The sequence below is a fragment of the Sander lucioperca genome, chromosome 10, assembly GCF_008315115.2.
Source record: "Sander lucioperca isolate FBNREF2018 chromosome 10, SLUC_FBN_1.2, whole genome shotgun sequence".
In the NCBI taxonomy this organism is placed as follows: domain Eukaryota; kingdom Metazoa; phylum Chordata; class Actinopteri; order Perciformes; family Percidae; genus Sander; species Sander lucioperca.
The window spans coordinates 10,333,304-10,346,720 of record NC_050182.1 but is presented as its reverse complement, the minus strand read 5'-3'; the positions used below and the strand labels follow the sequence as shown (position 1 = coordinate 10,346,720).

At 40.1% G+C, this 13,417-nt stretch overlaps 1 protein-coding gene across 1 annotated transcript in view; it reads left to right on the top strand.

The window, feature by feature from the left end:
• Positions 1-13,417, top strand: part of si:ch211-113g11.6 (uncharacterized protein LOC559008 homolog) — a 42,593-nt gene that overhangs the window by 3,273 nt on the left and 25,903 nt on the right. The window contains exons 2-5 of the mRNA XM_031298467.2: positions 4,888-5,027; positions 7,142-7,204; positions 11,204-11,299; positions 11,696-11,801. Of these exons, the coding sequence (XP_031154327.1) occupies positions 4,888-5,027; positions 7,142-7,204; positions 11,204-11,299; positions 11,696-11,801 (405 nt within the window). The remainder of the gene's footprint in view (positions 1-4,887; positions 5,028-7,141; positions 7,205-11,203; positions 11,300-11,695; positions 11,802-13,417) is intronic.

The following is a 13,417-nucleotide window of genomic DNA, read 5'->3' as shown; positions in this document are numbered from 1 at the left end:
TGTCTGTATCCAAAGGTAACATCTATGAAAGCTGCATGAGTGTGACTTTGACCTTTGGTTGGCACATTTCATAAATAGCGCAATTTTATTGGGAGAAAGAGGATTGACAACGACAACAATGAGACAAATGCAAAGAAAGAGCCAGAGAGAGTGAATGATAGTCTGGCTATCAGCAGACCAAGCTCAATCTTTTAAGATTGAGCATTAGTCTGGGGAGTCTGCTCTGTATTTTCTACTGCACAAGAGGCGTGATCAACGGGCATAGTTCAAATGACTCTGTACGCAATTGGATAGTCCTTCAACCAATCAGACCAACGATCCAGGTGACGTAGCAGCGACAGCAGCATCAACGGGTCGCTGCGCTTCGGTGGCCACTATGTTGAATGTAAACAAGAAGCTGCTTGGTCGCTTCTCTATCGTCATCGTGTTAAACCCGCCAATAGCGCGCCAGGTGGATAAGCCAGTTTGTGATTGGTCCACGCAAAATTGTAACAGAAGCAGGATAGATAAACGTACAGGTTTCCAGCCTGAGCTGCAGGGCAAAATCAAATCGCCGGCAGATCGGGCTGGGTTTACCCAGTCTAAGTGAATGAAGAACTGAAAGAGAAAAAAGCTAATCTCTTGAAACTAATTGGACATCCACAGCTGCATCCTTAATAACAGAACATTTTGCCAAAGTTCAGGGATCATTTGTGTTGACCTTCTCTCTCAGTTAGAGGCTTGAGCACCTCAATGCCCTATTGAACCATCATCCTGATATATTTTATTGTCTAGTTCATAATGGAGAACCTTGAGGTTCATCTACAAAACAACTTTGCAGTAAAATATTTTATGTAAATAAAATAACAGCGTTGTACGATGCCAGAAAAGGAAAACTTAAACAAAACCTATTTCACTTTTTTCAATAACCAGAATGTATTATCGATGTACAAGTGAAAACTTTTCTGCCCTCTACTCTCTTTAATTAACACATTTCTTAGTGCATTTAGGAATTTGTTTCTTTAAACGTGACTTTGAAAATGTTTTAACTTCGAGGATTACATACTCCTCTGAGGGGAAGGAAACTGTGCAACCATTGAGTTTAATGAAGCCTTGTTTTTGAAAAACAAGCTAAAAAACAAGGCTGTTTTTCTTGTTTCCTGAAGAGCTGACCTTTTAAAAATTCAAGGATTTTACTCGGCAGCAATGATTAAATGTCTGAGGACTAAAAGAAAAAGAAACAAATGCTCACAGATAGGGAGAATGAAGTCAGCAGCTCAAACTACATTCAGAAGGTGACATTTCAGTTGTATATGTGCAACCCTTTACTGTTGAAATGACTGCCCGTTCTGTTGCTCCTGTGTGCTTGTGGTTGTTTAAAGAATCGGGACAGTATCTCTGGCATTCAAACACTTTGTCCAATCATGATTGGTGGGTGGGGGATGGGGTTAGCTCCCTGCTTTTGCGATGCTGAGCGCCTGACGCTTTTTCACGGTCCAGACAACATGCCGCCCAGACAACACATCCTCATACCTAAATTACATTATAGGTCGATATAAACTGCTGTAATGTAACCGTGGCAGTTTTAGATAGATAGATAGATAGATAGATAGATAGATAGATAGATAGATAGATAGATAGATAGATAGATAGATAGATAGATAGATTTTTATTGATCCCAAAAAATGGGAAATAACGGTGTTGCAGCAGCAAAATATCAGACACACAGCACACATACAGAGTATACATTAAATAATAGGAAACAATATACATGAAATAATAATAGAATACTACACGAGCAATATTTAAAATATATACAATTTGGAAATAAAATGTACAACTGTTTCAATAGATATAGATAAAGTTTATGTGCAAGTTGGGGAGTAAAAATGAACAGCTGTTTCACTAGTAATGATAGGATGTAGATAAACCTATTGTGCAAGGTTGTGCAAGGTGCATTCAGTGCAGTTGTGATGTATATGAGTCTTATTCACTACAGAACTAGTTAAGTTTAGGGAACAAAAATACTTAGGGTTATTAAAACATTAGGGATTGGCTTAAAATGAGTCTACTAAAATGAGGACGCAACGTCTGTAAAAATCCTAGGTAAAAGTCAGGTCATTTCAAAAAGACAGTTCTCTCGCAATAACTACTACAGCCACAAAAGGTCACCGCTTAATAAGAAATGTAATTGTCAGTCGTTATGAGCTGCTTGCACAATCATTTTATGGGTGAGGACGGGCTGGCCCTGAACCCCCGACGTCATTAACTTCACAGCAAAATAACGGTTTGCTGAGAATGGGTGATTTGGTGGTTGCCTAGCAAGAATAACATACAAAAGGCAACTGCAAACCATTGCCCTCTGTCTGGTCGGGGCCTTCAATGTTGCTCACCTAAATGCATTGTGTTTTTGATTATTTTGTTTGTGCCTTGAGGTGTAACTGAAACTTGTAAAAAAAAAAAAAAATGCAATTCTTTCCTCTTAAAACATGTGCATAGCTGCTTTTTGAAAATGTTGAAACGCTCATTGTTGACATCCATGTTTACTTAGTCGCAGTTTTCTTCTTTGCTGCCTTTAACTGAACTACTGCCACCTGTAGATCAGTGAAAGATTTTTTATTAGAACTCGCTAATGAAATTTTAAAATAAGCTGCTAGTTGGGTAGTATACATGCTAAAGGGGCACTATGCAGTTTTGGCCATTTCTTCGCTGTTTTCTCGCTTCTTGCTCGCAGGTTTCTCTATAGAGCTCCCCCTACAGCTTCAGAATAGATATTTGGCAGCTCCTATGTTTACTTGTGTCTGACTCCTCGCTCGGTCAGTCTGCCGTTTCCTCTTTCTCTGTTCCTCCGACAATGCTTTCCTAGCTTTCTGCTTCTTTTTGGCTGGCTCAGCCATGACGATGGTGTGAAAAACTCCACCTCTCGCTACCTTGTTGGGCGGTTCCTGAATGGGCGTATGTGTGCAGCGCCGTGAAGCAATTTGTTACATCGCGAGACCTGATATCACGCGATACTTCCTGACGCTGAGGCCGGCGGCTCGCCGGCCAAAAGTTGCAAGGGTGATTTTTCCGCTCACAGGCGAGAGGGGGGAGCGAGACGACAAAAAAAAAGAAAAAAGTCATATCATAGCTGTTCAGTTAAGGTAAATTAAGCTAAAAAAAACTGCATAGTTCCCCTTTAACAGCCACTGTTTTCTATTCAGCTTTTGATTGTGACTTTTTTTCTGTTGTTGAAGCCAGACTGAATCAACGGAGGCAAATATATTCAACAATCTGTTGGTGTGCTTTGCCAGCTACAGAGTTCCTCTCAAGACTGTCAGAGTGAAATGTCTGTTCTTACCTACCATCAGCCACATTGGCCTTCCTTGTTGATTATTTACTTCCTAAGTACAAGCATCATCAATTAGATTCCCGACAGTCAGAGAGGCCACTGTTTCCATAGTAACTTACTTGGTTGGTTAGCAACCTGTATCAGTGATCACCACCACTTCACCCTGGCTTTGCTGTCGGGCTGGATGTCTTTTTGGTTTCAAAGATGAGAAGTGAATCAGTAAAAATGCCATGTAACCATGCGTGTATAATCACATCATCATTATTAGTGTATCTGTATATATTCAGGCAAAATGCATCATTAGTTTGGAATTAAGTTTTGAACTCATGATGTATTTTTTCTCCCCATTATTTTGTTGAAGATGAAAGGGAAATAAAAGCTTATTTTCTGCTACAGTATTGTAAAAAAAAAAAAATAGTGGCTTATTGTCAGAAGCTTGAACAGGTGGCTGGTTTGTTAGTTAGTTTTTACGCTCTTCAGACTGGACTATTCTGAACTGTCTCTTTACAAAATAAATAGAGAAATGTTCTCCTGGAGCAGAGAGCCTTATTAAAGGGCTAGAAACTTTGATATTTTATAAACCAATTTTTAAATTACATAGCATTAATTATTAGACGTGGCAGTTTTTTGTGTAACTCCTTCATATACATCTTTTAAATAGTAGCAGTGATTGTAATCTATTTTTAAATACAGGCACAGTTGCAGCGTAGGTAAGTGTAAGTCTGATTGGATGGGTGAATCAGAAATGCCAAATTGTCCTTTTGAGACGTCTGGAGGTGTCCTGAGAGTAATTCATCCAAGCATCTGCGATGGTATTTGCCCACATGATTATTTCAGTGACATTTATGCTTCCACCAAATGACCTTTTCCTCTAACACCCAAACCAGGTTTCTGTAAAGGCTCCATGTTTAATCTAAAACCAAAAAGGGTGGTATTGTCAGATTGAGTGTTTTGGTACGTCAAACCAGTTCATATCGAGGAGTACTCGAGCTGGCGGCAGATTAAATGTAGATTAAAATCCAGAGGTTTGGCTCTTTGCCATTAGCGCTACTAGACATTTGTTCAAACTGCCTGAGGAGCTTAGGCCGGCCAAATCATGGATCATCTTTTTAAATAACTTTTTATCATTTATTCATGTATTTTCAATTTTGCTTTCATGCATTGAACTTCTGTTATTGTCTTTGATCTCTACTTTATGAATTTGGTTTTTATTACAGTACCTTGTTTCTTTGCTTTAGCTGTTGATTTGATTGATTCCCTGTCATTTGGAAATAGCTTTTTAACTGGGATTGGAAGAAATACAGTATATATTCTTCCTTCTCCTCCTTCTTGGTTATTTACTTAGTTGTATACTAATTTGTAACAGCAGAAGTAATTCTATGTTATTCAAAATCAAAAATGGTTTCTGTCTTTGTTGATTATAGTTTTGTTTTTAGAATAATTTGCTGTGAGTTCAGTTAATTTATATGAATTGAACTTCATCATATTTTCATTTTAACAATAAAAACAACAATGTACTCAAGCAAAGCTCTTGTCTGCCAGCTCATCTCTCTAATACACTATGTTATGATCCACAGAGACCTCCAGGTTCCACTTCAACAAACCGGAGAACTACATCAGCATGTACCACCAGGAAGGGAGCGACATGCTGTATGTGGGCGGCCAGGCGATGATCTATGTGTTGACGTTCACTAACAGAGGGGTCCGCAACCTGCAGGTACACTTTACCTTTAGCTGAATTTTGCTGTCTTGTACCCTAATTGATCTGTCAGCTCTAGACAGTCTTTTGTAATGGGCAATCCTTCTGCTGCTAACTAGAGTAGTTATAAAATATCAGTTGCCAACCACCAGTTCAAATGTTATCTACTGTCTTTAAAACCGCTTTCCAACCGGAGGGATTTTTGCAGTTCCTAGAACATAACGTTCCTAGAACCCTATTTTTCTCCTGTTCCGACTGGACCAATTTGGGGATTATTAAATTCCTCTGGCCACAGTTCCTGTAACTCTTTCAGCTCCTACTTCAGGGCAGGGACTCTTCACTTTTCCCTTCTCTGCATAGTGGTGGTTAGATGGCTGTGATTATAATAACACAAGGTCAGGTCCTTTGGCCACTTGGCCAGTGTGAATGCAAATAGAAAAAACGGTCTTGGGGGAGATTAGTTAGTAGAACTGTTTAGAAGTGGATTGTTCCTATAACTACGTTCCTGTAACTACTTGGTCGGAAAGAGGCTTAAGTCAGTCCCCTTCAAAAACCACTTTGGCAACCAACCAATGTTGAAACTGCTGTTCCTACATACAACTTTAGCTGGTTGGTAAAATAGGCAGCAGGGATCTAAAGGTTGAAACTCTTAGGACTGTGCGCTTGATTGACATCTCTGAATGTATTATTGTTGTCATGGTTTTTATTTTTACATGTGCTCAATCGATCATATCAAATCAGTGCAGGCTGTTCTCGTGAACAATTCGTACATATAGGTACGAAAAGTAATGCACTGTCATTCGTACATTGGTTATTCCACGTATTTATCAATGTATGAACCACATGGACTGCTGCTGTATTAGGCCGATCAGGTCTGCGCAGGGAGGAGGTTGGGGTGGATGGTTGGGTCCTAAAACGCAGGGCTTTCCAGCGGGGGGAGCAGAGTGTGTCCTGGGAGAAGTTAAGGGGAAAACACAAGACTTTCACCCAGGAAACGGGAGTTAGTGTCGGGAAACGGGTGTGCTTCCTCGTTCCTTACTTAAGGGGACCGGTGTTTTTATCCAAACCACAATGGTTTTTCTAATATTAACTAGTCATTTTGGTGGCTAAACTTAACTGTGGTTGCCACATCATAGTCACCAATTGCTGGCTAAACTCAACTGCAACAATCGCTGAAAGGGGCATCACCTCGCAGTGCACTGTACCACGTTCAGAGTTACCCAGCTAAATTTAACTGTTAAGACAGCTAAACTTAACTGTCATGTGACCGGTTGTCACGTGACTGGCCGGCGTTTGCCGTAATTTCGTAAGATAACACACAAATTGTTGTGCATATGTTTTTGTATGATGTCATACAAACCCATTAATGACAATGCGTTGATTAGTGAGATGTTAATAGGTGTATTTCTGAACTTTGGTGAGACCCAGACTAGCTGTTTCGCCCTGCATCCAGGTTTAGGGTACACTGTTTGCCAGACTCTGCTGGATGACAACAGAGTTGCCCACCTGCTGTGAGGGCAACACTGAGCCAGAGAGGCCAGAGAGAGATAAGAGGGCCGGACTGCCGCTGACCCAGATCAGCAGCCGAGGGCAAAGGAAGTTGGGTCATGCATACATTAATGAAGCAACACTGTATATCTCTGTGTGAGGAAAGAAAACGTCATTCACCGAGCTAATAATGTCAACATAGGCTCAAGATTACATAGTGTGTGGGCTGCAGTGTCAGCCCTGACAAATTGAAGAGACTGTAAACTGGATGTGTTTTTATCCAAATATGACTCTGCCCTATTTTTCGGAATGATTGTGGGCTTAGTGTTGGGTTGGAAACGAAAAGACGTTTGGTGATACATTTGGCATAGAAGGACTATTTTGATTTTTAATGGTGTGTTTTATCTTACACACACATTTAGGTGGCATTTTGTCAGGAGTTATTTCCAGTGCATGTATGTTCAGCGGAGCATAAAAGTAGAAACATTTCAATCAGTGAACATCACAGAGTGCTGTCAGCTAAGAAAGTAGATATCTTCTGTGAGGATTGTGTTTTAGCTGCTGCAGCAAGGTCACACTTTTCTTGCTGAAACAGGGCAGTGTGAAAGAACTTTGCACAAACTAAACAGCCCTTCCTCCCACAGATCCCAGCGGCATCTGACCAGACTGCAATTGATACCTGCAAGGCAAAGGCTGCGCCACTCGAGGTAGAAACAACTCCATGATTTCTGCAAAGCACTCTCCTTCTCCACCAGTGTATCATCATCAATCTCATCATGTTTCTCATCATCATCTGCATCATCATCATTTGCAGTTGCACTACAGTGAGGTTAGTGCTACAATGTTTAGTTAAGTTATTTAGGTTCATGTTAATATTTTTGCTTGGGCGCAAGAGACCAAATAATTCAAATAAACACAGTAAAGACATGCAATAAAGACAAATAAATACATAAATAATGGTAATTTATACAGATTAGATAAATTACACAGGAGACAGCTTCATTTCAAAACAAACAAACAAACAAACAAACAAACACAGATGAGTGAGCTGTTGATAATTGCAATGCATAATTTCATGAGATTTAGCGAATACCAAGAGATTAATACAATATTCAACCTGAAATAAGTCTAAGACCGTGGGGAGTTTGACTTAATGTAAAATGCTTCGAGGCTCAGGAATAATCTTAGGAAGAAGGATAAAAGGCTGCATGTTATGCTTCTTGTCAGAAAATAAAGAACTTCAGAAGGTGCCAAGGACGAAAATGTCGAAAGACTTGGTATTTATCCGTTGCACTTTAAAGACCAAGACCATTTTTTTTCAACCATTTTACATCAATTAATAAATTCCACATTTATTTTGACACTGTGTTATAATTACAGGAAATTAGAAAGATCATTAAGAAAGAAAAATCCGTTAATTCTTAGGGTTATTTGCTCAATAGCTAAAAAGAGAATTATTTTCACCTTGCTATATCCTTAAAGCCAAATTATAATATATAGCCATAATGTTATTAAGGGTAAATTATACTTTCAACATCTGTATTGCCCCAAGGGTCATGTCTGCAAGGGATCGCTTCTAAGTAATATGTACAACCAAGTGCCTAAATGTTTCCATTGTCCATGTTGCTGTTTCTGTCCACATCTGTTTTGATGTATATCAGGGGCAAGCCCACAGAAACAGGACCAGGGTATAGCTGTGAGGACATTTTACCATAGTGGCCACAGTGAATATTACAGGTCACTGGCCTCCCACTTGGCAAAAATGACATTTTTACTGTATACAATCGATACAGAAAGAATGGATATAAAATGATGAATGCATTTTTTTAAACATTACAATCACTGCCAAGATGACTCTAGCCATTAGGGAAAATAATATTCAAAAAATCTCGAAGATTCATCAGTTATATTTTGAGTTATTTTCATGCCAGAACAGCTGGAGCATGTCTGTTATGCTCATGTTCTGTGGGCCTAAATGTCCGCATTATGCGTGTGGTGAGCAAATCTTTTTGAAATGAATGGGACACCATCTTAAAATACAGTAACAGTTGTCTTAGGGTTAGCATTATTACCTCGCAATGACATGTTGGGAAATTTGTGTTTGAATTTCAATGAATGATTGCTTTAGTTTGAGTGCTGCCAATAGAAAAGAAGTGACACCTTGCTTAAAAGTGCTGTTGATCTATTAGCAACATCAATGCTTTGAAAGCTGCCAATTATTTTCATATCTGTTTTTGAGTATCTGTATCAGAGGCTACATTGAGCAACTCGAAGCCCTTCAGTTTCCAATCCAGCAATGTCTGCCAGGCCTGTAATCTGCAGTCAGGTTTAACAAATGAGGCATATCCCAATTTTAACAGACAAATTGTGTTTTCTGTTAAGGCAGCTTAGAATTCTACCATTTCAATTTCCTCCCATACCTAATGGGAGCTAAAACCCATCACGGTTGTGAGTATACCCCAAAGTGTTACTTGAGTTATTGCACAAAACAAACAGGGGACTGTCTTCTCTGCACAGAGCTTAAGCTTCCCGAGAGCCTGGCAGTGGCAGATGGTGGAAAATGAGAATGTACTGAGTGACACAGTAAATCTTCCCCAATAAAGCCAATGGTGCTGGGCAGGGGGAATGAAAGTAAGGACGCGACATCCTTCAGTGATAGACAGCCACAAGGTTTGTGGAAAACAATTACCCCTGGAATCAGATGAAGTTAACAGTAGGTGGCACACATAATTTGACTGACCGAATCTCCAAATCCGCCTCAGCTTCAGTTTGTCCAAAGCACACACAATCTTCGAAAGCTGAACCCAACGAGCAAATAAACTGACAGCAAATTTGGTGCAGGTTGAACATAATCTCTCTAAACAGATATCAGCATATAAATGCAGAATCTGTAGGCAACGGGACAGGATTTTGGTATCGATAGTGTTCTGGTTTCTGTAGTACTGACCAATCTTTTATCGATTTATCAATGTGCATTTGTTTGTAGGGATTAGCCAAAATGTTTGACTGTAAACAATGATCGGTCCACGGAAGAGGAAGTCTTTCCCAGAGTCTAAATCATCGTCAGACCGAAAGCTGATGGATTCGGAGATTGGGTTGAGAATAACAAGAACGAAGTGTTACCCTAAGTTAAAGCTAATCTTCCACCTTACTTTAACCCTGAAAGTTCTTTACAAGTCCTTTTTAACCCTACAAGTCTCTTACACTTACAGTGCTGGTAGTCCCAAGGAGTACTACTCAGCTTGTGAAAACAGTTGTATAATGTCCTCTAGGGCTCTAGGGTTAGGGTTGACCCTAAACCTTTGTCAAGTCAGTAAAAGTACTCAAAACGTAGTTCACTTGACTCCAAAAACACTGGACCTTTTTCTTCTTTAAACGTTGGTGCTTTTAAACAAATGCTTTTCACACTCATGGTTAGGGTATAGTTGCAGTTAAGCAACAAAAACTCTTGGTTAGCATTCGAGAAAGATTGAGGTTACATGACATGCCTGCACACACCCCAACCTCAACCCAATGCCGTTACTTACCGTCTCGCTACATACAGTAAAGGGCGCACTACTTCCTGCACTGGTACTGATGTTGGCTGTGGACATTAATCATGAGCTGTGATTCATTAAATATGGATGCAATTCCTAAGATTTCTAGGCTCAGGCTGGTACTCCAGTGAGCATTGTTTGTTAGCAGTGTCCAGAGCTTCTTGGCAAGCAGTGCAGTAAAGCAACAAAACCTTACGCGTCACAAAAAATTTTAACCAGCTTTAGTTTGATCAAAAATTAAACTACTGAACAGGACATTGGTTTGAGGTTGACATCACAACAACAAATATCATCTGTTATTCTAACCCTAAGATCATTTAAAACAATTTCCAATGTTACAACCTCAGTCCTAGATTTTAGTGTGCATGGGCCATGTAAAATCACTTACATGCAAACAAGCCCAAACTAAATGTTTTTCTTTCAAAAACATAAGTAAAAAGTCTGCACTCACACAAATTACCCAGCCCACCCACTCGCCTACACATCCACCTACACACACCTACACACACTTACACAAGCTCTAGCCCGGCTTTTTGGACTTAGTGGTGTACATCCTCCATTTCCAGTTTTTGCTATCCTTATCCAAAAGTTGTTAAAGACAGACTACAACAAACATCACTCAACATGAGCACTGCTGCAACCTAAAATCGGAATTTACCCCTTGAGGTTTTACTAAGTATTCCTTTTTATCCTCCATCCAGTAATGCCTTTGAGATAGCAGTCCATTTTCTGCACTTAATGAATAAGTGATGAACATGGAGTATAGCAGTGCTGTACTGCAGGGCTAAGCCTCCTGTGTGCTGTCTGCCAAAAATGTTCAGAGCATGGATTGCCTCCGATTTTTCTTAAATTTCTCTCTCTCTGAACAATCCGCTTTTTCTCTCTTCATCTGTGATGTGTTATGTCCTTTTGCTTTGTTTCTTTATCCCTCCATTCCACCTTCCTCTCTTCATCTGTTTACAGTATGTTTCTCGGTCCATTGGTCTATTCTTGTTTTCTCTCTCCCTTTGTGCTGCCACTCTCTCTCTCTAATCACTTTTTCACACATTCTCCACTGTTAACTGCCTTTTTAAATCCTCTTCCAATCCACATATTTTTCTCCCTTTCCCTCTTACTTCTGCCTCATTTACTGCCTTTGTCCCTCTCTTTCACTGTCTCTTTCATTCACAGTTGGAGTGTGATAATTTCATCACCGTCATTCAGAAAGTAAATGACACAATGATAATATGTGGAACTAATGCTGGAAGCCCCAGGTGCTGGATGCTGGTAAGAGTTTCTTCAGACAAAATCCTTGAATTCTGTTGTACTGCATATTATTTTGCAGGCACTGCAAACGTCCCAACGTCATTGTATTGGTTGCTGCTGTGGCTGCTAAGCCTCTAGTCTAATCAGTCTCAAGATCGATTGAAATTAGCATTCATGTATTTGCTCATTTATTTCTTGTGCTGGTTAAATAAAGGCCGGGAGTTATTTATTGCCATGGAGGATGTTTTCTCTCAGTAATGAATATGTACCTCCACGGAATAAGGTGTAAGCTGTGGTGATAAACAGATAACTCTGAGTATTGGGTCTTGTGATAGCAGGCGTGTGCATGCCCGTAATGAACAGCGTTTAAATACTAGACTTCCTCCAGGCTCAAAGGTCTCCTTCCTCTCCTGGCAGGTAAATGAGACTGTGCTGACTGACGTCCAGGGCAACGGGCAGATAGCATCAGCCTCTGACATCTCACCACCATATCCTTCCCAAAAGTCCATCAGCTTGCCTGCAGGTAACAAACGCAAAAAGGAAATTACATATCTGCTGGCAGGAGTTCATGATTCACTAGGAAACAAAAGAATAAAACTTTGCAAAAACATATATAGTTATAGTTTTATATATAGATATAGTTAATTACTGCAGTGTTGTAGTCAAGACAACCTAAACCAAGACCAGAGTGTATTATTAATAAATAAAGTGTTATTACCAACGATTTGACTGACATCTCCCAGACAGCCAGAGCTTCACCTACATTCACTTTGGGAGTGTGTGTTAAAGCGCTCATATTATGCTCATTTTCAGGTTCATAATTGTATTTTGAGGTTGTACCAGAATAGGTTTACATGGTTTAATTTTCAAAAAACACCATATTTTTGTTGTACTGCACATTGCTACAGCTCCTCTTTTCACCCTGTGTTCAGGTCTCTGTTTTAGCTACAGAGTGAGACCTCTCACTGCTGTAACATCTTTGTTGGCAGTCGCACATGCACAGTAGTTAGGTAAGGATCATATCAGCTAGCTAGCTGTTTAAACAACTTCGGTCAGTACATGGCAGGATTAGCCGGGAGACTTCTTCTAAATGAGGGCACACTTCCAACTTTGCGTGGAATACCTGCAGACGAGGGACATGTAAGTAGTTCTTTTGTAGATTATGGTGAACTAGTGTGTGTTGTAGCAGTGTTTTGCCATTGAGAACGAGCTAGCATGCTACGGTTAGCCCCTTCGTTTCAGCTAGTGACGTAGAAAGCTCTGCCGATTTTGAACAGCTCACCCGGAGACTGAAGGCAGGACACATTCAGAAACCCCTATCTCACTCAAAACAGCATGGATGTTTTTTCTTTTCAAGTTTGTATGCGTGTGGAAGCACCAGAGACACAAAATAACCAGAAAAAGAGATTTTTTCATAATATGGACACTTTAAGGGGGGCAGGGAACGGAGGTTAACAGTAACACATTTCAAAGTAGAAATGAGTCAAGTTATTGGTTGCATTTAAAGCAGGAAGTTTACATCCAATCAAAGCAATGATGTTAACACATAATCAGATGATACACAGGCAATATAATGATATCCCTGCCGGTCTTGAAATACAATCCCCAAGTCCTCTTTATCCGCGACCGAGACATGCGGGGTAAAAATCGGGTCGATCCTGAGACAAGACCGAGACCTTGAGACCAAGACCGGTCTTGATTTCTTCAACACTGACTAACTGTATGGATTCTTCATGGTTTAGTATCAGGAAAGGAAGACACTGCTATGAAACATTCTTGACGAAGAAGAAGTTGTGTTGTTGCCAGTGAACCTGATGAACCAGCAGCTGGAGGCAGATGACAGGTGACCTTAGTTAAAGCAGTTGGCTCCTGTGTGGACTAAAGTAAAGGACAGGTATTTTAAAGCTTTTTTTGATTGGATGATGAACCAGATAGGCAATCCCGCTTGAATTCAGAACGGACAGGATTTTGGTCACATCAGAAAGTGACCTTGCAATTACCTTGCAAGTTGTTGCAAATATAGTACCACAATCCTGGAAGCTATTGTGGCCACAATAACCGATAGCTAGCTAGCCAATTGGTTTGCTATCTCACCAAGCTCAAACAAAGCACACTAAAAAACTCCATTTACCCATCAAG